At 42.0% G+C, this 27845-nt stretch overlaps 1 protein-coding gene and 1 long non-coding RNA gene across 3 annotated transcripts in view; one reads left to right on the top strand and one right to left on the bottom strand.

Moving 5' to 3' along the window:
- The first annotated feature begins 2056 nt into the window (after positions 1-2056).
- CXADR (CXADR cell adhesion molecule) overlaps positions 2057-27845 on the top strand; it is a 34043-nt gene continuing 8254 nt past the window's right edge. The window contains exons 1-7 of one of the 2 annotated variants that reach the window (XM_081199690.1): positions 2057-2378; positions 17441-17601; positions 17955-18153; positions 19078-19230; positions 21127-21249; positions 21365-21503; positions 23536-24454. In XM_081199690.1, coding sequence (XP_081055816.1) covers positions 2324-2378; positions 17441-17601; positions 17955-18153; positions 19078-19230; positions 21127-21249; positions 21365-21503; positions 23536-23803 — 1098 coding nt within the window. In that variant the 5' untranslated portion in view covers positions 2057-2323 and the 3' untranslated portion in view covers positions 23804-24454. Of the gene's footprint in view, positions 2379-17440; positions 17602-17954; positions 18154-19077; positions 19231-21126; positions 21250-21364; positions 21504-23535; positions 24455-27845 lie in introns of those variants that run through there. The other variant, XM_081199691.1, reaches the window with a different exon arrangement.
- The window catches only part of LOC308590049, a 35067-nt gene continuing 28509 nt past the window's right edge, over positions 21288-27845 (bottom strand). The window contains exon 2 of the long non-coding RNA XR_014009634.1: positions 21288-21449. This is a non-coding gene — a long non-coding RNA (uncharacterized lncRNA). The remainder of the gene's footprint in view (positions 21450-27845) is intronic.

Genomic DNA, 27845 nt, shown 5'->3' with positions numbered 1-27845 from the left:
TAGATTTCTTACCTTCCCTTTACTATCAGGTCCCAGGGAAGGTTATAATGCTGAAGTATACAGACAAACAAACAAACAAGTTACAACCATAACAGCATAGCCTGACACAAGTCATTGCAGCTCAATCTGTCTACCTCATAGCACTGCTGTTAAGGTGAAAATGACATCCTGAGCTCTATGGAGAGAGCCAAGACTTTAAGTAAGTAAGTAAATAAGTAAGTAAGTAAGTAAGTAAGTAAGTAAGTAAGTAATAATAAAGGCTTGTAAACACACACTCCAGCCTAAGGTGAATATATTTTAGACCACACTGCTGTATAAAATCCTAAAGTCCTGATCAGAATTTAGAACTGTTTAGACAAATCAGCAGCTCTAGTTTTTAAACATTTGAGTTCTCACAATGAGTTTGATAACATTTCTAATGCACTCTTAGTGCAACTGTTTAACACGAGTGTTGGTTGGCTCTGCAAATCCACTGAAGTGGTTGACACGTGCAAGTGTATTGGGGTTTAGCAGAGCAATCGAAGCTCCTCTTATGCTGGCTGGGGAGGAGGGTTGGATTGGGTGGATGTTTCCATCCTCCCAGTTCTATTGACTAAACAGACCTGTTGGTGGAGCGATGCAGGTGTCACTCTGCCAGTGCAGAATGTGGGTTCCCTATCTGTGGGTAGGAGTGCTGTTGGTAGGGTGGGCAGCAGAAGCCCCCAAATGAGGTGTTCTGGAGGCAAGGAGGAGATGCTGAGCAGGTTTTGTGGGCCCACTTGCTGTAGTAGTAGCTCTGCACTGATTATTCAGCCCCTTCTTTCCCTCCTGGCCACTATGAGAGGCACAACTGTAGATGCAGCAGTAGCCATGCGGCTCTCTTAAAGCCCCAGCAGTAGGAGCAGAAGATCTGGATTGCTCCCTTAGAGCTGGAATCGTTTTTCACTAAACAGGTTCAGTGAGGAAATGCCTTACAGTTTCTTAGGGCAGGGATGGGCAGAAGGTATTTTGGCATCCGCTAGTAGATCCCTGATAATCTGCTATAGATTGGGAAGGGTTTCTGACTCCCAATTGCTTTGCAGTTGCAACAATTCAACTTTTTTCATCTAGGCTGCTGAAATGAAGAAAGCCAACTAGGCTGGCCTTATCATTAGACAGAATGAGACAACTGCCTCAGGCAGCAGATTGAATGGGGCAGGTAGCATGGGCAAAGTGTTGGAAGGTAGAGCTACGTATATCCTGCCCTGTGTCCTTCTAAACTAATTGCTGTCTTCAGGTGCTGTGGAGATGTTGTCCATATGGCCAGTGCTGGAGTAAGAGTCAACTATCAGTATGTCAGGGTTCCATATGTGGAATATCGGGTTTTTTTCTTTGCCTAGGGGTACAAAATATATTGGGAGTGGAATTTTGTGCAAAAAAACCATGATCTTTAGTCATCCCTGGTGCTGAATTCAAACGCCAACATGTGCTCAGAAGCACCCTGTTCCTTAATTTATGGTCATACCCACACCATACCTTTAAAGCACTATTATGACACTTCAATAATTATGGCTCCTTCCAAAAAATCATGGGAACTATAGCTTGTTAAGGGTGCTGAAAACCCCTATGCACCTCCCAGGGCTACAGTGCCTTATGTAAAGATAGTTAAAATGGTGTTGAGTGTGGGCCTTTGTACTGTTTGGTTGGGAGTGTTGCTGTAGCAACTGCAGCTTAGTTAGAGAATACCTACCTGAGTGCCACATGGGCAAAAAACAAAACATGGGGATTCTGCGGGAAATAAATCGAACTCGCACTCCTTAATGGAAATTGGAATGGCCCCACTTCACTCATAAACAAGATATCGAAAAGGGGCAGGGGAACCCACACCGTTTTATTTTCTTTTTAAGGTGCTAAGGAGCAAGCAATCCTAGCCGTGTCTACTCAGAAGTAGATCTCATTGAATTCAACGGGGCTTACTCCCAGGTGAAGCAGCAGCCGCGCAGCTCTTGCAGCCATTGTTGAGAGAAGAGCGCGCGCTGAAAGTGTCCGCAGGGGTGTGCGCGGCGCTGCCTCGCCCGGCGGGCATTGCTTGCTCGGTGGGAGGCTGCAAGGTAGGTGGGTGTGAGCTCAGCCCAGTCAGACGCGCAGGCGGGGAAGCCCGTCCTCCGCGGCGAGTCCGGAGCCTGCCTCAGCCTCCCATTTGTGCCAGCACAGCGGAGCGGGCGGCGGCGGAGCTGTGGCCGGGCGGAAGTGACGGCCGCTTCACCTGCTGGGCTTGCGAGGGTCGGGCCGAAGAGTGTCCGCCGGGAATTTACTCGGGAGTCGCCGCTGCTGCTGCTGCTTCTCCGGCTGGCTTGTACCCGCCATGGAGTCGCTTCTGCTGGCGCGCTTGCTGTGGAGTCTCCTGTTTCTGTGCGCAGGTAAGGAAAGGAGGCGACGGAGCCGGCGCCCTGAGGGGAAAGAGACCCCTCTCCCCCCACCCCGCTTCGCTTCCCCCGCACTGTTTTCCCTGCGCCCCGCTTTGTGGCGACCCCCGCCCCACCTTCCGAGCGCTTCTTCTGCTGGTCTCCGCGGGAGGAGGTGGGGGAACAAAGAGTCGGAGTCGCGGTGGGCAGCGCGCGTGTGGGCTGTATTTTCGCGAAATATGGCTGGAGGTCCTCAATCACTCAGCGCTTGGGCTGCTCCAAAGTATTGCCTACAGATAACCGCGCGCACTTTCTGAAATGAAAATGTTTTCGGAACTATGGAGGGGCTGGATGTAAAAGAGAGATACGAGCGCCTCTGCTTGGCTCGAAGTACTTTGCCTGTTGGCGGCTTCCCACGTAGCTATAATGTTTTAAAATGTGATGTGTGCAACTTCTCTCTTTTTTTAACCCTTTTTTTGTGGGCTTTGTTTCTGGGTTGGGGGTTGGGGGGGGGCGAGGGCTCGCTCAAACCGGACTGGTCTCAACCTGGGCTGGCCGAGCTCCTCTCTCTGTCTCTGGTGATTCACCCGGGCTGAGGTCGAAGGCTTTGTTGTGTGTGCTGAACGTCCCTCCGCCGCCCTTCCCTTCCCCACGCCCCATAGCGAAGCCCTCCCTCCTCTGGATTCGGCTGCCAGCCGGAATTTGTGTGTGTTCTTTGCGTGGGATGACTTCTTCTCTTAACAAAACAAATAAAAGCAAGGTTTCTTCCAGATCCTAGCACCGACATCTCAATTCCACACAGTCCGAACGCGGCAGACTGGCTGTGCCTTGGAAGGTGCAAGGCAAATAATTTTTTTTTTTTTGCCAAACGTGGGCTCTCCGACAAGCAGCCAAGCCGGCAGCGCCAGGAGGGCTCAACGGAGAGAGGGAGGAGGGGCAAAGCTCTCCTTGCAATCTCTGTGATCTGGGCAGCAGCGTGATCCTTTCTTCTACTCTCTTCCCCTGTGTTTCTGGGAAAGAAAGAAAAAGACACCGAAGATCTTTTTTAAAAAAGCAAAATATTGTGCTCTTCAGTTTAGGATTAATTTCTAGCCTCTTCAGAATTTGACTCTGTGACTGTAGATTGGGAAGCTAGTTGAATACTGGAAATAAATGGGATTAATAGCTGCATGTAGAGTAGTTCCTTTTTTTTTTTTTTTTTTTGCTTAAAGTCTGAGGCTATTTTGCGGCTTGAACATGTGAACTTAAAGGCTGCCTTCATCACAGTGATTTTTTTACCTTGGTATCTCTAGGAAAGAAAACCTGTATTACCGGCTGTACTGAAATAAATCCATAATGCATGGCGAATGCATGTCTTTTTACTTTGGCACAATTCACAAAACGGGCAGGACTGTTTCTTAGTGGTTTGATACGACTTATATTTAGAAGATTCAGTTCCTGAAATCTGCAGGAGGAACAAGACTGGCTGGAGTGTCTGTGAAGAAGTCTGGCAGTCTTGAGGCAGTTGCACAGTGCACAGATATTAGTGCACATATGGTTAGTTTGTTTTTAAATGGAAGTCATATCCATAAGAAAAGTGAAGTGGCTTTCTTCCAGTGTGTCGTCTTGTATTGAACTTGAGATACTGATGGAGCATCTTTGGAAATTAATTGATGTAGATGTTATGCTCCATGCAAAATGCTTTGCCCACAAGTATTGGGGCTAGAGCATAGGATGGTGGGAGTTTTGCGTGTGTTCTCCAAGTTGTAAATATCTTTGGTATGCTAACTTGGCAATAACCACAAACTAAATTATAAATGTAAGTTTGCAATCTGGATACCTTTGAAAATATAAAAGCCTTTTTAAAGGTTTCTTCATAGAACTGGTAATGTAATAGTGGACAAGTCTCTTCATTTTGAGAAATTGCTTGTAATTATTTCCTCTTCTCAAAACCTAGCTATTAAATTGCATGCAACAATCAGAATTCAATGCATGCAACACCTGTGGAGTTAAAAGCTATGCAAAATAAAAGCTTTTCAACACTTTTCAGCCCTTTGTTTCCTGTTGAAATGTTTTATGCTATTGTTGATGTCATACATGCTTTGGAACATTACTCATGGGATAAAAATCCTGTCCAGTCATCAAATAATATTTTGTTCAAAGTACATAGAAGTAAAAAACGGATTCAAGTTTTAAATAGCAGCCTAGAATCAGACGCCAGTTTTTACTGTGTGGTAATAAAAGTGACGATTGATTAAATCTCATTTATAAGGCAATACTATTTTAACTTTGGTCTGATGTCAACAAATGCTTTCATTTTATCTGGAAAACCAGTACTTATAAAATAGATGGTTCAGAAATGGATTTCTTTCCCAGTTGTCACAGAATTATACCATACACAGATAAATTAGGTTGTTCATCAAGTGCTGCACTACTGAATGTTAATCATCATAATTCCTCATGTAACAATGAAGGCATATAATAACACTGACCACTAGTTTATAGTTTGTTGGCTGGTAATTAAGAATTTTCAGAATTGAAAACGGGGTTGTACAGTTGAAGGTTTGCAAATTTTGACTTGGATTACTAGTTAAGTTATTGTTTGTAATCTTCCTTGCAGATACATTTAGGAAGAGCAAGTGCTTGCTTGCTCTTCTGCTAGACTTTTGCAAATGGAGAAATGGGTTCTGCCACTGCCAGCTTCTGCAAACGTCTAATGGGGAAAGGGAGTGAATCCATGCCTCCTTTTCTTCCTCCCAATTCTCTGTGGTGGAACAGGAAATGTTGGTAATCCTATAGTAAGAAAAGCTGCAAAATCCTATAGTAACTAAAGCTGGGGATATAAGGGGAGGGGAAAGGAATGGTTTGTTTTCTGTTTTTTTTACTTACTGCAAAACCCAGAGGTGGGACAGAACTCACAGCTTTTGCTCATTAAACTTTTATGGGGAGAAAAGGGCAGGGTAGTTAATGTCTCATGAATGGAAAAGCAGGGATTGATTGATTGATTTATATTTATTAAATTTGTATACCACCCTTCATCTGAAGATCACAGGGCAGATCACAACATTAAAATACATAATAAAAACAAAAGCAAATCAATAACCCCGCCTCACGCAACACATTTAAAAGGCCAAATTCTGAGCATTTGTAAGGTGTTACTTCAGTGTGCATTCTTTTATGTTTAATAAGATCAAATGGAGAAGTAAATCCCTTGTCGCAGTCTGAGCATTCTTATGTCCTCACCACTTCATGGGTTCTCTGGTGTGCAATAAGCTGTGTGCTTCTCTGGAAGCCCTGCTCACATTCCAAGCATTTATAAGGCCTCTCCTTGATGTGGATGAGTTGATATCTAACAAAGTTTGATTGAGAACTATACCCCCAACCTCAGTCTGAGCACTTGTGTGGATTTCCCCTTTTATGTCGTCTCCAATACACTTTTAAGGCTATTTCTGCAATAGAAGCTCTGTCCACATTCTGAGCATTTAAAAGGCTTCTGTTTAGTGTTGGTTCTTTGATGCACACTAAGGTTGGAATGAAAAGTATACCTCTTTCCACCGTCCGAGCATTCGTATGGACTCTCCCCTACGTGGGTTCTCTAGTGTGCTTGAAGGCTGGTGCTGTAATTTAAGCTCTGCCCTCGTTCTGGGCATTTATAAGGCCTCACTCCAGTGTGGGTTTTTCCATGTTCAGCAAGCTTTTCCTTGTAACAGAAGCCTCCCCCCCCCCCCCGATACTTGGTACACATATGGCCTCTTCACAGTGTGGGTTACTTGGTGTAAAGTAGGGCTTTGCATGAAGCTTTTTTCCACACAGTTCACATTTATAGAGATGCTCTTCAGATGTGGGAGGGTGGTTGCTAGTAGCAAGCAGGCAAGTTAATGTGCAGAACCTTATATACTAGAAAGGAATTAAATTGGGAACACCTAATAAACAGTTAAAGTAGTCAGAGCAGGCTTTGTAATTTTCCTTGTTACATCTGTTTAATGCAATGGCTCTCAGTATCTTAACCACATTTGATTTCTGATTTCCACAGTTGATGTCTTGACCACATGTTGCACGGATTCTGGTTCTGCATCCTTCTTACTAGCCGAGTCCCTGGAGCATTTCAATGTGTGGAAATGAACAGGATAGTCCAATGGTGGTGAAAGGGGTTCCCAAGAAGTGCAAAGCATTCCACTTCTACTACAATGCGGCTCACTTGTGGCCAAAGCACCTGTCAGTTACAGGTGGTTATGATTGGCAAGGAACCTTCTTTTTGTGGGAGGAAGGATATATGTGAAGACAGATTGTGCCTACTAAAAAGTTGTGAATTGCTGGATCGAATGATTGTTGGCTTCACTTTAATTATTTAAAGGATTTTTATCCTGCCCATAAGCTAAGACTTCCCGAGCAGCTTACAGATCATTTAGTTAAACCCAACAAGACAGTCCATGTCCTCAGGCTTTCAGTCTTAACTTTGGGCCTGTATACAGATAATGCAGTGCAAATCAGATCTGATCCCATGTGATTAATCCTAGACATTCAAACTAAAATGTGCACACGGTTTTCAGATGGAAAAAACACATTTCTCAGCAATAATAATTTTTTAAAAATTAAGATGTACAAAAACTGTTCACCAATCTTTGTGTCTTAATTTTTAATTTCATTATTTGTTAATTGAGGAAGAATGCTAAAATCCCCATTTTTGAAGTTCTTGTCTGGCAGGCATAGCATTTCTTAAGTATCTGATAGCTAAATATTTTACTAGTTTTTGAATTTTGTTCTAGCCTTATGTGTCTAAAATAACGAAAAGAGGCTGCAAGGTTTTGTTTTAGAGTTTGTCTTCTCTCTCTAGCATTAGAAAACAAAAATTTAATTGAGTGTTCTATGTTTTAGAAACTTCCTTTCATTCCCCTCAGTAATAGTCTCTAGAGGTCTCTGGAAGTAATTATATATTACAAAGGGAAATGTGGTGGTCTTAATTCTGTGTTTTCTTGTAACATCAAAGCAGTGACAGGGTTGGCAGTTGCAGTGGTGTGGAGATGGAAGGAGGTGTATAAGCTTTCTGCTTCCTACCATTCTCACTGCAAATGCCCAGCCCAGCAAATGTTTACTGGTTTTCCAAAGATGTGGGTAGGATGTTAACTAGCTACCATGTAATTCTGCTCTCTCATTGTTAACCACTTTCTAGGTAGTGTTACCTAGGCACTGGGCAGCCAATCTCTAGTGGCAAGAGTTTGTGGCAACACCTAGATAGGAGCTGGCTGGTGTGACTACAACATAGTCTTCTCTAGGACAGTCCAGCCTCTCAGGCCAAGTGGGCTGGGCTGCAAGAGTACTTTGACACAGAACCTGCGAGCCGCACACTGAGTTCAAATTGTAATACAATAAAATACAATATATACAAAATAAAAGGAGGAATTAGAACACAGTTGTACCTTGGTTCTCGAACGCCTTGGTACTTGTACGTTTTGGGTCCCAAACGCCAAACACCCGGAAGTAGGTGTTCTGGTTTTCTAACGATTTTCGGAAGCCGAATGCCCGACGTGACTTCTGCTTGAGTGCAAGAAGCTCCTGTAGCCAATCGGAAGCTGCGCCTTGGTTTTCAAATGGTTTCAAGAGTCAAATGGACTCCTGGAACTGATTAAGTTTGAGAACCAAGGTTCCACTGTGCATAACAGCTTCTAACACAGCACATTATTAATGTTTACAACAATCAGAAAAATCATTAAGTGGTCCACCAAGACCCTCAGCAATTTTCAAGTGGTGTGTGAGGGGAGAAAGTTTGGGAACTACTGGTATTGAATATTTACTGAGGAGAAACTACTCAGGAAGAAGACTGGGAACTTTAGTTGACTGGAAGCTTTAGATCAGAAATAGGGGTAGTGGAGTTTATTAGCACTGTCTCACCAACAATTGACTAAAACATCCACGGATGTAGATCTATTTTCTCTTTATTTAACTGATACCGTAGCTCCCTTATTTTCTGGGTGCAAGAAGCTTGTATGTATAGTAGTCACCTTCTCGGTAGTGGTGCCCACCCTGTGGAACTCCATCCCATCAGAAGTCAAAGAAATAAACAACTATCTGGCGTTTAGAAGACATCTGAAAGCAGCTCTTTTTAGGGAAGTTTTTAATGATTGATGTTTTAATATATTTTTAATCTTTTGTTGGAAACTGCCCAGAGTTGCTGGGGAAACCGAGCCAGATGGGTGGGGTATAAATAATTACTGTTACTACTACTACTATCACCTATTGACCAATCCTATTATTTATTTATTTATTTATTTATTTATTTATTTCCCACTCTCCCCAGCCAAAGCTGGGCTCATTGCCATGTCCTTTCTGCTTCCAAAAACGTAGCAAATATCAATTGATGCTCGGTTAGCTCCCTTAAGTGAAGACCATTTGCTATGTAGGATTGTTTTAAGGATTGTAGCATGGATTTCTATAAAATATGATTGAGGCATTTCTAGTATTTAGTCCTATATGCTCATGATTCCACTAATGATATGCTCAGTGCCAGAAAACTCTTGACAGTGTGGATGCCGTCAAAAGTGTTTCACATATGGTCAGAAATCACATTGAAGCAAAGACTTACGCTGGCCACCACTGATCTCCAAATGCCCACACTTACTTCCTCCACCAATTCCATAAATGAATAAATGCATACTTCCTAAGGGCAGGGTCATGCAGATAAAATACTTTTTTTAGGTCGTTATCATCATCATCCCTTTCCTTGTCCTAATTTTCCATGTGTAACATTCTCTACTTAATGATAATAGGGCTTTGTTAGGTATGTGTTTTTTTTAAGATGTGGGAGGAGAGAAATGTCGCCCTGCACGACTCTCTAGTAAAGTAGCTGTTACTGCCCAATTGGAACTGCTACAGCTTGCACTGCAACATGGGGCAGTTGGCTTGCACGGTAGCGACATGCAGAGTCTTCAGCTACTGTGAGCCAGCTTGTTCGTGCAGTACCACAGAAGCAAAGCCCCCCCCCCCCCACGGCTGTCAGAGAATGGGGAGAAGGCAGGTCAGCTGATGAGGGAGGGGAGTGTGGGCAGGAGGCAGTGGCAGCGCACAGTCTGGAACTGTTTCCTGGTGTGTTGCAGAAAGGATACTAGGAGGAGAACTTCCTGACCTTGCCCACTTAATTCTAGAGTGGGGGTGACCCCCTTTCAGGCAGACGCCACTCTGTATACTCCTTCCCATCTCTCTGAGTCCCTTCCTCCTTCCCTCTCACCTGGCTGCTCTTGGCTGGCCCAAAAACAAAGGTAAAAATAACAAAACCGCAATCTGAGACCAAAAGAAACTCAAACCAGCAACCACAAAAAGGGGCTGCTTGGGAAAGCTGTCTCAGAGCATTAATAATAAGGACGATAATGATTATTATTACCCTATTCCAAGTACTTCCACAATTGGGCCTTTGTTTTTTACTATTCTGCTGAAAAGTGTGAATACCTAGGATTTCAAGAACTACGCTGTCAAGTCGAGTTTTGCTCATCTTCAGAAGTTTACATTTGCAGCTAAACTAAAAAAAAATCTTCTCTTTACCTGTCAGGTTGCTTAACAAATACAGAGACTCTCTTTGGGAGCTGCACCTATATTTAACATAACTGCAATACAATCCTCCTCCTCATAGAGGTGTCATATGTCCTTGGGAACTGCTGTTAAGAGAGTTGCCTTAGAAACATCTTCATTCTCTCCCAAGTGGCACAATAGTTGCCTGGATTCTGTTTGGCTACTATATTTACTTTTCCAGCCAAGAAGGGATGGAAATAAAAGCATGGTCACACAGAAGTATATTATATCTAATCATCCATCCCAGGTTACTTAATAATGTATGTAAAGTATCAATTTCATTTTTTGGGGGAAACCCACTCTATTTATCCATTCTACAGTGCTGGCCAGTATCTTCAAAAATACTCAGACCTTTAAAAGCTTAGTGAAAGGAGGTTTCAGCTGGTGCCTACAGTCAGATGATATCAGTGGCAGTCAAAGCCCAGGATGGAGGATATTCTGTAATAGAGGTGTCATTTCTGAGAAAGCCCCTGTCAACTCCTAGACCTGCGGATTACAGAAAAAGGGGGTTCCTCCAGTTGATTCTCAAAGCACCAGCAGTACAGTATGGGAAACTCATTCACTCAGGTAATTAGGTCTTAAGCTGTTCAGGGCTTTTTTATATGTCAAAACCATCACTTTTAATAGGGCTTCATAAGAAAAGGCAGACAGTGCAGGTCTCCCAGCACTGTCATTCCACAGTCCCAAGTTGTTAGGCCTATTAGACCTCCAGCAGCTGCCTTCCTTATGCACTAGCTGCAATCATTTCAAGGGCAGCTCCACATAGTACAACAAATGAAAATGGGTAAAAGCCCTGCTAGATCAGACCAAAGGTCCTTCTAGCTGCCTGTTCTCATTGTGTCTGTTCACAAGCCAGAAAATGAGCACAATAGCACTCACGATTCCTAGCAACCATTTTTCAGAGGAGATGCTTATCCTTGAAGTCATGATTAGTAGCCACAGATCACCCAAACCTCCATGAATATGTCTAATTCTCTTTTAGTTGGTGGCCACCACCTCATCTTGTAGGAGTGAATTCCATAGTTGTACTGTGCACAGTGTAAAGTTGCACTTCTTTTTGTTAGTTATTCAAGAGTCTTTGGTGAGAAACTTTATTAAAAACTTTGACTTAGGTTGTGCTATGGACTGCATGTCTTTCAGTAGGGTGCATGAAAGAGACATGACTTTTCCCACAATCCAGAGAAACCTTGTGAATATCAGAGTCCTCCATTCTTTCCGGACAACCCATAATTACTCCAATTTGTAAGTGTCCTAACGGGAGATGAGACAGACTTTTCCTTTCCAATAGAGTATCAGCAATGTACCATTTCAAATGTATCTCAAGAGGACCAGCAAAGTACCATTTCAAGCAGTGAACTCCTCCACCTTGATGCAAGACTTGTCAGCATCATGATAGGACTTCAAATCAGTTTTGGACGAGATATTGCTATATTGCCAAGCCCTACACACTAAAAACTCAGGAAAGGCGCAGACATTCTAGGGGCGAGACAAAAAATGGCCTGGGGGGCAAAGCCCCAGTCACACTGTTCTCAAGTCCTGGAACATGTTGTGTTACAAATATGATGTTGAATTTCATGCACTGCAGCACAAACTAAATCTTAGAACCACAAGATAATGTGAAGTCAGTGCACAGGGGCCAGAGTGTTGCACCAAACAGTCAAGTTGGCAAACATGCATTGCTGTACATGTCAGCAACTGGTGAGATAACGAACAACGCTGATGCCATAAGCACCCTCATTCTATTGATAATTCATTTGACCACAGGACTGTCTGGCTAGTGCTCTCTTTTCCTGAAGCTGAAAGAAAACAAATGTATTCTGAATTTGATAAATGTGTCTCAGTAGAGCAAGGCCATCAACTGTTTGTTGCTAGGAGAAATATTTGGTTAACTTTTACCGTATTTTTCGCCCTATAGGACACACTTTTTCCCCTCCAAAAATGAAGGGGAAATTTAGGTGCGTCATATGGGGCGAATGCAGGCTTTCGCTTCCAGGCTTCAGGAACACACCCGCAGCCTGTTTCCCGGAGCGCGGGGCGCACTGAAAGCAGTGTGCCCGGCGCTTTGGGAACACATCTACAGCCTAGGCAGCCCTGCGGGAGTTCCCGCAGGGCTGTCTAGGCTGCGAATAGCAGCCTGCTTCCTGGAGCACAGGGCACGCTGAAAGCAGAGCGCCCGGCCCTTCAGGAACACATCCGCAGCCTGGGGAGCCCTGCGGGAGTTCCCCGCAGGGCTCCCCATGCTGCGGATAGCAGCCTGCCGCCCAGCGCGAAGGGCGCCCTGAAGCAGAGCGCCCCGCCCGCCGGGCAGACATCCGCAGCGTGGGGAGCCCTGCAGGAGTTCCCCGCAGGGCTCCCCACGCTGCAGATAGCAGCCTGCCGCCCGGCACGCGCGGCTCCCTGAAGCAGAGCGCCCCGCACGCCAGACAGACATTGGCCAGCCCCACAAGCTCGGGGGACAGCAAGGAGGCGCAGCGCCGCCATCCCGCTGTTCCACGACCTGGTTCAGTTTCCCCGACCTGGTTTTGGGGTGGAAATAAAGGGGAATTTTCCCCCCTTTATTTCCCCCCCAAAAAACTAGGTACGTTCTATGGGACGGAGCGTCCTATGGGACGAAAAATACGGCAATTAGATTCTGAATTTGTTCAGAAAATGCTGTGAACACACTAGTTTTTAATAATGGAGATATGTTTTTATTTATATATTTATAGTTTTATTTTTTTATGAGAATCAGGAGTGTAACTGTTCAACCACAGAAAACGTTAAATCTGTGTTAAAAAGTATTTGCTATGACATAATTTACTGTGAGGACTGTACTGGTAAGGACTGTATCAAACAATGTATAGTCCCTGGTAAGGACATAACATCAAACAATGTATGTTTTCAAGCAAAATAGACAACAGCTCATGCAGTAGGATTTGATTTTCCTTGCCTCCGCCCAGTAGCAGGTTTTCAGTATCTGCATTGGAAGGTTGCTGGGGTAAGTGTGGGCTCTCTGAAGCAGATTTTGGAGATGCCCATTGGGTTGCAAGAGAGAGATGCGGAAGGTGAAGTTTTCTTGCATAAGTAAGTCTTCTCTTCCAACGTTAGATTCCTCCTAAAACTTATACACAAAATGTCAGTTTTAATTATGTGTTTGATTTATTTATTGCTATCTTGACTTTAAAGATCTATGAAGATGCTGAAGACAACACAGTTTGGTTCTGTCCATGCTAGCTTAAGAAAAGAAATAGACATTCGTAGTGTAGAATATGAGCTTGAGTTAATTACAGACAACAACTGTCTGATGCACGTCTGTGCATGTGTACATCACGGCAAACTGGAAAAGGGGGTGGGGTGGGCTGATGTGTACTCTGCCGTTGCACGCGTTGGCCTGGAATGCAACCTCCACGCAAGTTAGCCGTTGCCTGTATTAGAATGTGGTTCTCTGAATATTTTACATTTTAGTAATTAAGTACAGTGGTACCCCGCAAGACGAATGCCTCGCAAGACGGAAAACCCGCAAGACGAAAGGGTTTTCTGTTTTGGAGGCGCTTCGCAAGACGAATTTCCCTATGGGCTTGCTTCGCAAGACGAAAGCCCATAGGGAAATCTCCGGGGACCTGTTTTAAATTGCTGGCGGTCGGGAGCAAAGACTTTCGCCCACAGCCGGCCTTCAGAAGAGGTCCTGGACCTCTTCTGAAGGCCGGCGGGGGGCAAAAGTCTTTGCTTCCCCCCCGCCTGCCTTCCCGGGACAGCGGAGACTTCTCCGCTGCCCCGGGCGATCTTAAAATGCTGGCGGGAGGGAGCGAAGCGTTCGCTCCCGCCCGCCAACATTTTAAAATCTCCCGGGACAGCAGAGAAGCAGCCCCCTGCGACCCTCTCCCGGCTGGAGAGGTGACGTGCGCCTATGGCAGGAGCCTCCATAGGCGCGCGTCACCTCTCCAGCTGGGAGAGCGCGCGCGGGGCTAAAGCAGCCCCCTGCGACCCTCTCCCGGCTGGAGAGGTGACGCGCGCCTATATCAGGAGCCTCCATAGGCGCACGTCACCTCTCCAGCTGGGAGAGCGCGCGCGGGGCTAAAGCAGCCCCCTGCGACCCTCTCCCGGCTGGAGAGGTGACGCGCGCCTATGGCAGGAGCCTCCATAGGCGCGCGTCACCTCTCCAGCTGGGAGAGCGCGCGCGGGGCTAAAGCAGCCCCCTGCGACCCTCTCCTGGCTGGAGAGGTGACGCGCGCCTATGGCAGGAGCCCGCCAGCATTTTAAAATCTCCCCGGGACAGCAGAGACTTCTCTGCTGTCCCAGGGAGATTTTAAAATGCTGGGGGTCGGCAGTGAAGCGTTCGCTCCCGACCCCCAGCATTTTAAAATCTCCCCAGGACAGCAGAGACTTTGCTCCCGCCCGCCAGCATTTTAAAATCGCCCCGGGACAGCAGGGGCTTTTAAAATGCTGGCGGTCGGCAGCAAAGCCCTCCTGTCCCCGGAGCTTGCGGGGCGGGAGGTGGGAAGAAGGGCTTTTCTTCCCACCACCAGCCTTCAGAACAGCCTTCTGAAGGCTGGGGGTGGGAAGAAAAGCCCTTGTTCCCCCCCCCCAGCCTTCAGAAGAAGTCGGGGGACAGACTGTCCCCGGACCTGGTCTGAAGGCGGTTTCCCTAGGAACGTATTAATTGATTTTCAACGCATTCCTATGGGAAACCGTGCTTCGCAAGACGAAAAACTCGCAAGAAGAAAAAACTTGCGGAACGAATTAATTTCGTCTTGCGAGGCACCACTGTAGTACCCTAATTTTACATGAAGGAAACTAGTGTGAAAGCTCATGTTTGTGGTGGTATGCTTTTTCATGTCTACCTGGTCTGCTTGTATATCTAACCCAGTGTAGTGCCCTCCAATTGTTTTGGACTACAATCCCATCAGCCCCAGCCAACATAACTGTTCTGACTGGGGTAGTGAGAGTTGTAGTCCAAAACTTCTGGAGGGCACTAGGTTGGTGAAGGCTGTTTCCTATATAGCTATTAGAATTATAGAGTTAGAAGGGACCCTGAGAGTCATGTAGTCCAACCCCCTGCAGTGCAGAAATCTTAACATGTGGTTCTCCATCCAAGTTGAAAACATACAGGACCCTGCTTAGCTTTGCAATTGTGCCAGCAGTTCTATTGCTGCAACACTAGGAAGATGAAGTCTATAGGTAAAGTTAATGCATCACTTACCTTGAAAATTGCCCTACACTGGTGTTCATATGACACTTCTGTAAATCATGTAGACTGAAAACAGAGCCTGGTGAACTCTTCATTGTGACCCTAGTGCCTCTGCAGCACGGGCTTATTGATCGTTGCATTATAAGCACGAGCGGCACCACAGCTCTGGCACAAAACCAAGAAAATGGATTTGGTGTTTGGGCTTGCATCTTTTAAAGATGTGCACCCTGTTCAGCTCTAACATTGCAGAAGGGAGCTTTAGAACTGCAAGATTACATTTCATGTCCAAGTAACACATTCTGTCTACAGAAAACCCACACTTCCATACATGTGAAAGTTCATGTGAGCTGTCCTGAGAGAATGGGAAGAGCACCACGGTACCACCAAAATATTATGGAAGAATTGCATGTTGGAATGTTGGATAAATTTGAGGGGAGGGGAGTAAGATTTCTATATATATCTAAAAGGGCTTTTATCCCAGATATTTCTGGCAATATATCTGTGTTTATGTTTTATTTCCTATCTTGTCATACCTTTGTAGAAAACAGTATTGGACAAACAAAAATCTGTTTTAAATATAAATCTATATGTCACAGCATATGTTATGGATAATGGCATTTAATAACTCTAGTACCGTATGGTGGTATAGCAATTCTTGCTTGATTTTGAAGCATTCCTTATCCTTTGTTACTTGGATGTTAATGTAAAAACAGTAGAAATCCTGCCAAAAAAATCTAATTGGTAGCAAAAAACAGTATAGGAACAAGTTTGTTTCTTTTTTAAGCATTGCAGAACGCACCTCACCATTTATATGGAATAATCTTGAAAACTACTTTTCACTTGTTTTTTTGAGAGTTGAGAACGTATATTCTTATTTAGAATCCCCAAATTTGTACAAACATTTCTCTTGGTCTTTACTTAACTATCTCTGAAAAAGTTCTTTGGCCATTATGCAGATGTTGTAATCATTTGCTTGCCTAAATGTGTGTGTCAGAAATTTATTGTTATTCTGAGTATAGCATGCAACTGAGGATTATGCTGATGTTCCAGGAGGAGATGAAGCAGAAAAGGCTGCCAAAAGCATTAGATCTGAAAACTCATTTGGGATTTTATGAAAATGTTAAGCTACACAGTTGTTTAAAATTAAGCTGTCTTTGTCTGAAAATGGAACTTCATGATATGGCTGTAGATTTACCGTGTTCTCTTTTGAAGAACGATGTGAGAAGTGTCACATGAATTCACTGAGAAATAGCAGTCATATGTTGATAGTCCTACACTTAAAATTATATAACTTTTGTGAAAAATAGGAGGAATGAAGTAAATGTTTCCTGATTCTAGTGAATTGTTTATCAAACAGTGGCCTGTTTCTCGTGTTACATCAAGCCATAGTTAAAAGAAACGATGGTTTAATGTGAAGAAGCTGCATGTACCACTGCCCCAAAGTCCACACTTCACTCCTCCCTTGCTCCTGCTGTGCTGTAAAAGAAACAAGCCAGAATCTTGCCTTTTCATGAATGAAAACATGAGCTTGTGGTTTTTTTCTAAGCTAGGTTTGTTTTGGGGGGAGAAACTATTGATAAGTCCGTGTTCTCACATGATGACAAGCCAGACTGTGGCTTGTTTCATTTCCGGCAGGGGAGGAATTGAAGTGCAAATAGCAGCGCATACAGCATGGCCACATAACTGGTTTACCATGTGAATAGGGCCAATATGTCAATACTAGATTATTGTCTGAATTTGGACACACGGGAGCCTCAGAGTTTGACATTACCAACTTACATCCCCCCATTTTTGTGGGGGAGGGGGTAGTTCAGTAATAACACAGAGAGAGATTTATGGCTGCTCAGAATGACTCCATGAAGTTATTGCAATGAAAGTGCTCAACTTTGCCTTCCTCGTCCCTTGATTTTATATCGTGTCTCTTAGATCGTAAACCATTATTGTAAAATGGAAACTACTTTTGCTGTGATAAAAGGAGGTAGATAGTATACTATTACATCATCGTTACGCAGGTACCGTGGTTGTAGAATTCAGTCCTCCTTGCTTTAGCCTGCACAGCGTTGCACTGGCCTTTTAAGTATAGCAGAGTAATGGAAAAAGGCATGCAACATCTATTTAACATAAAAAATTCTTCAAAAGATATGAGTAATGTTTTAGTCCCTAAGGGCAAACAGCTAATGTAATCAGTGTTTCCTTTGTATCTTGCAATACATAGAAATGCAAGAGGTTTGCAATAGTTGGTTCCAAGTCACGTGGTTTATTTAGATGTCTAAAAGAGAGAGAAGCTATTCCTATTTTCAAAGTTGTGCATACAATATATTTTCATACTTTTTTTAACTTCTAAGGTGTTAAAATTTTGGTTTGCTTCTAGATCTCACTGATGGCGTAACAATAACATCAACTGAACAGACGATGGTAACAAAGGCTCTAGGAGAGAAGGTTACTTTGCTCTGCCAGTATACTCTTGCAGCAGGAGATGAAGGACTACTTGACATTGAATGGGTTGTCTTGGAGCCAAAAAAGGAGCAACCAGTAAGTGAAAAGCTTTATTAAACTCCTAAGTCTTCCATATGTTTCACTTCCATTTTGAACGTAGGTGAGTCCAAAGGTCAGACTAAGAATTCAAATGTTTAACCTAATGTCCTTCCAGAAAATAGTTCCAGGACATATTTATTTACTACTGGGGAAAATAGAAATCATGTTGGATAGAACATACATAACTGTAGAGCATGAGACTCTTAATCTCAGAGTTATAGGTTTGAGCCCCATGTTAGGCGAAACACTCCTGCATCGTAGGGGGTCGGACTAGATGACCCTAGTGGTCCCTTCCAACTCTGTGATAACTCATATACAAGATAGAGTCATCTGTCTCTTTTTCCTTTCAGGTAATTATGTACAGTCAGGACACGGTTTATGACAAGTATCATATGGCTGGGCGGGTACAGTTTGTTAATCAGAACCCAGCTGATGGAGATGCGAGTATTGATATCCTGAACTTACAGCCGGCTGATAGTGGCACGTACCAGTGTAAAGTGAAGAAGGCTCCTGATATGCAGACCCATAGAGTTCAGCTGATTGTACTTGGTAAGATATTTCTAGTTTTGCAATTGCATAAACTGTACATAGTGCAGGCTCGTGACACTCTTTTCTGTTGAGAGCTGTATTTGCTTGGAGATACATGTTCGCTGCATGTTGGCAGGGGGCAAGGCTGCTGCAGCAGCAGCATGTGGAAATGGGGCCAAAAGTAGGTGCCCCCCCGGCTTTCATCCCTTTTCAGCAGTCTGTGGAATAGGGGGAATGGATAACTCTTTGTTTGCAGAGGGCTTCTGAAATCATGAGCTGCAGGTTGCCCTGCTTTAGTGAGTTATTGCATGCATACAATTAATATTACTTTTTATCTGATTTTATAAAGTGGCTGTAAGTATTGGATGAATAGTTGGAGATTTGCTAGTATTTATTTCAATTCATATAATTTATATATCACCCTTCATCTGAGGATCATAGGGCAGTTTATAGTATAACAACACAAACAGAACAATACCACCCCCTCTCCCACACAGTTTAAAAGGCTACAGATTCTAAACATTGTAAAGAGGAGTTGTTAGATGGACAGTATTTAAATCACCCCCCTTATTATCTTGCATTAGCTGGGCCAGGAAATAAAGCATTTTGCATGCCATATTTCAGATTAAAGGGCACCATGGCCATAAGTTTGTTACATTTTGAAGCAAGACATAGTACAAACTGGTGGGTGGGACAAATACGTGGTGTGATATCCTAAGAAATGGCTCTGTAGTTGGTCTCATATTGTTCATGGAAGAAGTAGCTTAATCTTTTTGAAATTGTAGTAACAATTTGTTGGCAAACTACTGATATTTGAAAGACAATAAAATATGTGGATAAAATATCTGTGATGTATGTATAGTTTATGTTGCGGCTACAAATACCATTTAATGAGTACATAGTTCTAAAGTTTGCATTCATAGTACAATAATATTCTTTTAATAGAAAAACCTCAAAAGACCAAATGCTATGTTGAAGGATCGCAGGAGATTGGAACTGATGTTACTCTGAAGTGTAAATCCCAAGGAGGCACTCCCCTTATAAGCTACCACTGGGGGAAGATGGGTAAAGAAGGACTTCCGGACAGATCATCACTGAGTATGCTTCTATATTATTACTGTCTTTTTCATATTTGAATATGAGTGTCTGTTCCCTTCTAACTTCAAATGCTAAACTAATTACAAGCAGAGCTTTGAATTTTAAAGAGTTGATTTTTAAAAAATTGAGTCTGCTCTGCTGAGTTTCTTTAAAGAGTTTTCCAGAGATGTTTCCTTGGGCCATGAAGGTAGTAAAAAAAACCAATGCCCCCTGGTGAACTCTGGAACTTGCTGAAAAGAAGAGTTATACAGTGGTACTTTGGTTTAAGAATGGTCCTGTTTACGAACGATTCAGTTTACAAACTCTGCAAAATGTGGTGTCCCGGTTTGCGAACTTTACTCAGTCAAAACAGAATCTGGATGGTGGAAGGGCACAAAAATGATTTCTATCGTGCATTTTACTGCAGTGATTTCCAACCTTTATGAGGATGCTATTTTATCCTCAAAAAATTAATGGTCCCCCACATGCTAATTGTTGTAATTTGATGCAACTCACATGCAAGTCATATAATGAATAATGAGCAAAAAAATTATGAACACAGTAACACTTTTAAAAGAAAAGGCAAATGTGCCAAAATCAAAGAAAGCAGCAAGGATTCATTTATTTATTTCCTCAGTTTACCCACAAATCAAAACCTAAGCAATTAATTCCAAAAGGTATTGCATATCAATATCACTGTAAGTAAATCTACTTATATATGCAGTTAATTCTATTTCATTTATAGGTTTTGTTTATATTCTTTTTTTTTAATAAGGTGGCAGGCATGAGCAGCAAATGCTGCTCAGGACAACAGGCAACCCTAAAAGGTCAACAGGCAACCCTAAAATGATCTCTAAGACAGAAAACTCCCCCAAATCCACAAATTTTATTCTTTAATAGAGCACCAAAACTAATCTCCACTGCTGCCGTAACTGAGGAACTCAAATGCAGCCAATAATTAGGCAGAAAGTCCACAGCATGGAGATCACTAAAATTAAATTGAGGGTCTACAGCCCTCCACACTGTGTATTCCACCTTCTACAATAAGCCCTAAGTGTTGTGCATCACAAATGGCCTGAAAACGCCAAATGCAACATGCCTCTGCTACGTTCTTGCAACTTGCCACCAGGTTTTCCCAAGTACACCTCACAGCAGCAAAGGAAAGTAGGGAAGGCATAGACCAACACTGCTGAACCATGTTCCCACAATTTCCAGTGGTCACAGTCTCCTCAGGGATAACACAGCACTCCTGGGAATGCTGCTGCAAAGAGGTACAGCAGCATAGGAAACCATCCAACTGCAGACTTGGAGGAGCATTACCCATGGATCTCTTGGGGGTTCCTGGCCCTAAGGTTGGGAAACAGTGTGCCAGTTCATTAAATATTTTGTTAGTTTATTTTTCCTATTTATAAAACTATAAAAGCAGGCTGTTCTCAGCAGTCAGTTAATTAATTTTAATAGAAATTTTCATTGGATAATACTAATAATGTGAATCATAAAAAAGCTTGGAAGAAAATGGTATCCTCTTGTAATACTATGAAGTTTATCCAGGCAAGGTAGAAAATCCCAAATCTCTAGATCAACCTAGATCAAATGGGTGGGTAAATATGTGGGGGCAGGAGTTTTTCCAGACACCTTATGAAAAGTCAGTTTAAGTTATAGCTAGTAAACATCTAAATAGCAGTAGCAGATTTGGTTGCTAATCAGTTTGGTACCTCATAGCTACTTCATCTTGATTTGGAGGGTTGTTATAGCAGCAGCCCCAAGACTATTCCTAATAGGAATGGGGTGGGTAAGTAATATGCACAGTCAAAACTTAAACACATAAGAACATAAGTCCATGCTTTATTGATTATTCCTACAAATGCTATTTTTGACAAATTCTAATGAATTTTATATGTATATATATATTTACAGATTCAGATACAGGTGATCTTTTGATTAAAAATGCTTCTCGGGCTTCCTCTGGCACATACAAATGTGTAGCTTCCAACAGAGTTGGTGCAGATGAGTGTTCTCTTGTGCTGAATGTCACCCCTCGTAAGTATTATCTTTTGAAAGCAAAAACATAGAAATAATAATTTGGTAAGGCTTTATCATTAAACTGCAGAATTAATTCCTGCCATCTCATATATCATTGTTCTCTTTGTTTTAGCGGTGAATAGAGCTGGAACCATTGCTGGAGCTGTAATAGGGACTCTTTTAGGTCTCTGTTTACTAGCTTTTATAATCTTCTGTTGCTGCAAGAAACAAAGAGAGAAGAAATACGAAAAAGAAGTGCATCATGATATAAGGTGTGTCACTCTGGCATGAGAAACTAGGCATGAGCTCAAAAATTTAATTGTCAATTTTACAAAATGTTTTGACAAAGGCATATAGTTTAACCAACTTGCATGAAATACCAGAAATGTTGACATCTACTCATGTACTTCTTTGACTTCATACTTTTCCCTTGCCCTGTCCTCAGTTTGAAAGCTCAAAGTTACTTACAACTTATACAAACAATTTAAAGAATATTAAATATATACAATAGTATGTATAGGGTTTATAAGACTAAAATATCCTAACAACTTGCCCTGGGGAAAGTAGTACATAAGCTACCAGTTTGAACTATTTCACTAAAAAATCACGAACATCCTTTAAATGCAGGGGAGACTATGTAGTGTATGTGCCAAAGTTGGCCCCTAAGAGGCAGTTTCATAAATGTGTAGTCATTCCGTGGATTAAGCACCTGGTATAGTATTTCATGCTTCAGCTATTTAGTGGTAGCGACAAAGAAAGTTTCTTGGCCATCATTGCATTCACAAGTATCCATCCAACACACCATTGCAGAGTTACCTGACCAAGAGAGCCTTGCTTTGACACCATTGAAGGCCTGCTGTAACAACTCTGTGAGGCACTTTAGGGACAAAATCACTTAGATTTCAGTGGCATTGGATGCCACAATAAGAGCAAATCCGATTGAGGGGTCTGCAGCTCCATCTATACTGGATCAGTTTAGGTAGTTGCAGCTTGAGGATGATGTGGACAAGCTGTAGGGGTTGACTAGGTGGGTCCAGAGGGTGATTAATCAGCAGTGGTGCTCCCTCTCCTTAAGAAGATATCCCTGGACAATTATCACCCAGTGGCAAATGCCCCCTTCCTGGGCAAGGTGCTCAAGAAGGTGGTGGTGGTCCAGATTCAGGCATGCTTGGAAGAAGTTGATTATTTAAATCCATTCCAGTCTTGAGTTCAGGCTTGGTGATGGCACTGAAACTGCTTTGGTCTCCCTGGTTGATTACATTTATTGGGAGACAGCTGGGGAGAGTGGAACTCTGCTTATTTTCTTCAATTTCCTGGTAGCTTTCAATGCTGTTGACCACAGTATCCTTCTGAAGTGTCTCAGAAGGTTGGCGCACTGTTTCAGTGGTTCCACTCTTATCTCCAGGGCCATTTTCAGAAAGTAATCATGAGAGGCTACTATTCAGTGCCATGGGAGTTGTCTTGTTGGATGCTGCAGGGTTCAATCTTGGCCCCCCACCCCATGCTATTTAGCATCTTTTGCAAAACCTCTGGGAGTTGTCATCAGGATATTTGAATTGCCATCAATATGCAGTTGACTCCCAGCTCTGTCTCTTTGTTCTAGTTGTGGTGTTAGATTGGTGCTTGGATGAGGGGATATGCTGGATGTGGGCCAATAAACTGAAGCTGAATCCTGAAAAGACGGGTGTTGTGTGTTCCAAGTTCTCATGTCCAGGAGGTGGGGAGATGGCCTGTCTGGACAGGGTTGCCCTCCCCTAGAAGGAGCAGGTTCACAGCTTGGAGGTGCTGTTGGATCATTGCAGGCTCAAGTGGATTTGGTGGCTAGGAGTTCCTTTTTTCACCTCTGGCTGGTTTGCCAACTCTGGTCCCTTCCGGACACAGATAACTTTGCTCCCGTACTCCATGCTCTGGTAACTTCTAGATTGGATTGTTGCAATGTGCTCCTTGTGGAACTGTGCTTGAAGGCAACTTGGAAACTGATTGGTCCAAAATGCAGCAGCTAGACTTTTGGCTAGGCTTCTGTTTATGTCCCATATAACCCCTGTTTTGAAACAGCTGTACTAGTTTCCAGTTCATTGCTGGGTCCAATTCAGGTGCTCAGGATGGTGCTTAAAGCACCAAATACCTTAAAGACCACTTTCCCTACAGACCTCAGGTGCCAGGATTGGCAGAGGGGGGCCTTGAGGCAATGTTTCATTGAAATAAATGGTACCAAGTCAATATGGATAGGGGTGTTTCTAAGTGTTTGGGTTTTCCTTCCTACAAGACTCTTAAGTAATTTTAAAAATCTGCTTAATTTTTCAGAGAGGATGTTCCTCCTCCGAAGAGTCGTGGTTCAACAGCCCGAAGCTATATAGGGAGTAATCGCTCTTCTTTGGGTTCAATGTCTCCTTCCAATATGGATGGATATGCCAAGACTCAATACAACAAAGTACCAAGTGAAGACTTTGAGCGTACTTCTCCTCAGAATCCAAATTTTCAACCACCAAAGGTAGCTGCACCTAATCTAAGTAGAATGGGAGCAATTCCTGTGATGATTCCAGCACAAAGCAAAGATGGTTCCATAGTATAGTACAGCATTAATTTATACTTTCTGCAGTTCAGTGCATTTACTTGTTCCAGTTCTACACTTTTAAATATGCACAGAACTGATCTCGAGCATTGACAAGTGCGCTTTGTTTACTACCTTTGTACCAGTTTTGACCATATACACTAAAAACTGAAACTTTTGAAGAAAGTTTTGTCATCTCTGAGTAAACATGAAACACTAGCAATATTTAAATTCTGTATGGGTTGTTAAATGAACCCTTTGCTCTGAACTTTTGATAATATTAGGAGATACTGAACTGTATGACATGAATTGTTTGTCCTTACATTTTTAGAGTGAATGAAATATATTCAACATCTGTTACAGTGATGGAATTTTTTTGTGTAGAAGATGGACGTAAATTCTTGTAATATAGACCCCGGAATATTTTTATCAATAACTTTAAACTGAATGAATTGTCAGTTCCAGCTAGACACAACCAGCTTGGTTGGTTTTTGATCTCAGTTGTTCAAAAGGCACTACCACTGGTCTCTTTCTCTTGTAGGAAGATAGTAATTTTCTATGACCATGCAGCCACTAAATATATCTTGTACTGCTTGCCCCATGAGCATAAACCTCTTTATTTTTGGATACATAACACTGTGTGTGTTTGCACAATAAGCACCTGAAGTCTTATTTCTAAATTAACACTTGGCATTCTGTAACCAATACTTGCTGCATGTCAGACACTCTGAATTTCTGCGGATTTGTGTGTGCAGAAGTCTGAATTGCGGGTTGGTTTGTTTGTTTGTTTTTTAAAAAACCCACTATCACTTGTGTGTTCTTGGGATATTTAATATTGCTCTTTATGTTGTGTAACGATAGTGAAGGACTTAAGGATTTCATCCCCTAGCTTTTCTGCAGTATTGATACCTTCAATGGCTCTTTCCAATACCTTCTGATAATATTTTTTGGTTGTTCCTCCCATCTGTGTTCCTATACTATTTTAATTAGAAAACAGAAAAGAAAAACCTAGAAGGCCATAAAAGTGAAACCTCTACTTAATTTATAGTCTTTTATCTGTTTATTTAAATAACCAGATGAATTACAAGGAAGCCATTGATACTGAATTTGTATAGAAATGTTCCCTGTCAGAATTACACGGATTTAAATATCAGCAGATATTTAAACTGCCATTGCAGTAAGCTATATTACTGTGTATTATTTGCTCTGATGTTAGTAAAATACAATGTCTGCATTATCTGCTCTTCCAACTTGAAGAAATTTGGATTACCTGTGTGTAGCTATGAAAACATCAGATAAAAAAACAATGTTGTAAATATCTATGATTTTCTTAACTTGGGTAGATCTGATATTTTCATGTATTATAGTGAGTATTGCATAACTTCACATCAGGACTTTTATGTGAAGTACATACGCCCTGATGAATTTTGGTAGTGAATAGATTGTAAGTGTGTAAATAGTATTCATATACTGAGATGTTTTAGATTATCTCATGCCCTTGGATTGAATATCCTTTTTTTTTCATCTGTGCCTTTTCAATAAACTTTACATCTGATTGTAAGTTAAGTTTCAATTATGGAATATTCTGGTGCCTGACTTTACTTTTCTTAAAGGTGCTACAAGATGAAGGTATAGTTTTCAACACAACGCTGTGACTTAATCCCTTCTTACTTGATGTTTAATTTTTTTCCCTTGCCAATGTTTTGGATGTTGCTCAATTGCCTACATAATGTCATAATGTCCTGTATTTCAAAATGACTCCTTTTTGTTTGTTGCTGTGTCTATAATACCTTCATGGGGATTGTTACTATTTCCTGTAAAACCTGTTTATCTACTGTGTTGCGCCAGACAGATGGATGATTAGGAATTTAACATGTGGCTTTTGAAAAGAGGAGGGAAATAATAATGATGATGATGATGATGATGATGATGATACCTAAACATGCAATATGAAAGCAAGCCTTTAAATATGTAACACGGTAGATCCATTTTTTTTAGAGGGCGGGGAGCACACACTGCTACTTAAAGTCAGGCTTGACATTATACACAATAGATTGGTTGAACTCTGGACTCTTTTGCTTCAGACTGAAGCCAAGCTATTGTATTTTTGCATGCTTCCCCACTCAAACAAGAAATACTAAGTGTGATAAACTGGCACATCAGGCAACAACTAATAAATCTCTTTCCATGATCTGCAAATTTAGTACATACAGAGGGAGCATTTGTAGGAATATTCGAAAAGGTTACCCTACTGCACTGTTTCTGAAGATTCTAGAATTCTGCCACACTGCTTAAGCAGATTAACTCTCACTGAACGATTTAAAAATGCTGTGTTGCACAGTTGATGAACATGGGGTATATTCATATAGCATTGCCTCAGTACTCTACTTGTGGTATAAATGGGCAAAAGGCATAATTGTGTGGTAGCACACCAGTCAGAAGAATTTCTGCATATTTATTAACTTGTCATCTTACATGAAAGTAATAAATGGGTAGAATGAAGGATAGCACGATGAGCCTTCAAAACATAGCTCTTAGGCTTTGGAACCTTGACAGTGTCTGCTTGTTTATAAAATTGCATGGAGATTGTAGTAATAGGAACTGACATAGCAGATCTATATGTTTTAGGTAGGAAGTGACTTGGGACAGACTTTGCTCTAAGCACTTAACTTCTAGACCCTACTGAATAACCAAAACACCAGTCTGAAGGACACTGCTGTTATAAACATGATAAGGTCCGAAAAAGTTTCCCATGGTAAACTGTCGGATTTTCTTTAGGCTGTGTGTGTTGTTGCTTTGACAAACCAGGAGGCAGGAGAAGGGAGAGAGGTCATGGCCTGGGATGGCACTGTGCCCCTGCATACCAATAGTGTCAACACAGCCAGTTCATTATTGTACTAATTTACCATCTGGATGATGATGATCTGTAGAGAAGCTGTGCAACAACAGCACAATCAGTGTTTGAGAGGGGGGAAGCTGGTATGTAGGGATTAAGGTTAATATGGTCTGCATTGATTTGACATTTAAAAAATAGATGTCAGATACTGATTTATGTAGAAGAAAAAATAATGGCATCCCAGTTGCTAGATGGGAGGAGGTAGCAGAATAACCTAAATAAAAGTCTTCAGATGGTAATAGTACTTCTGCTAAACTTCTCTCTGAAAGGCAGCAAGCAGTTAAATAAAAATATTAAGGCCATCTGTAAGGTAGTTCATTCACAGCAGTTTTCTATGTTGTTGATTTTTAAATGGCAAGTCTTTTAGCTTAAATATAAAATGGCCATCTTTATGAAATACATTTGCTTTCAATCAAAAGACGGTACCTAGAATGATTTAATAATTTTAATGTATTACCATACATTTAAGCAAATACATATTTAACAGTAGCTCTGATTGGCACGCCCTCATAACATTGAACTGATAATAGTTTTAAAAAAGGGATTATTTTTAAAAACGTCAGTAACAAAGTTTTGAATATCATCTCCTTGGTTTGAGCCTCCTCACTGTTGATAGAGGCAATCTTGATATTGTACCTCTTATGAAATAATTCATTTTTCTTGGCATGTACAAGTCGTTGTCGCACAAAGGGTAATTCATTTGTGGTAATTCATTTGTTTAAAGGCAATGGGATAAATGTACTTGTGGACCTTCCTAGTTTTTGCTCATTATTAAGAATGCTTAGGCCCATTTGGTGTTAGTGTATAACTCAGCATTTGGAGCAATAATACAGGACATTAATGAGGCACTGTGATAGGTTTTGGATTTGGCAATGAATGCAGTTTGTATGCAGTTCGCTTTTTCAGACTTCTGAAGTACAAGCACTGAAATTTGTAGGACAAGTCCCAAATTGTTGTAGTTTCATGACTTATGTATTACTTGAAATAAAGTTGTTAGTGAAAACTATTATTCTGATGCAGTGTCTGAGTGTGTGTTCTCTCTGTACCCGCCCCCATCTTCTCCTGTAAGTAATTTTGAAAGGATAATTCGTTTTTGTGAAAGTTGGTTGTGGTCATTCTTAATATTCTGCTTCTTCCTTTAAAAATTAAGATAAAAAGTAAAACCAT

This window comes from Podarcis bocagei (genome assembly GCF_964188305.1).
Source record: "Podarcis bocagei genome assembly, chromosome: 6".
NCBI lineage: Eukaryota > Metazoa > Chordata > Lepidosauria > Squamata > Lacertidae > Podarcis > Podarcis bocagei.
The sequence above is the reverse complement of the archived record's forward strand: the minus strand, read 5'-3'. Positions and strand labels throughout refer to the sequence as shown.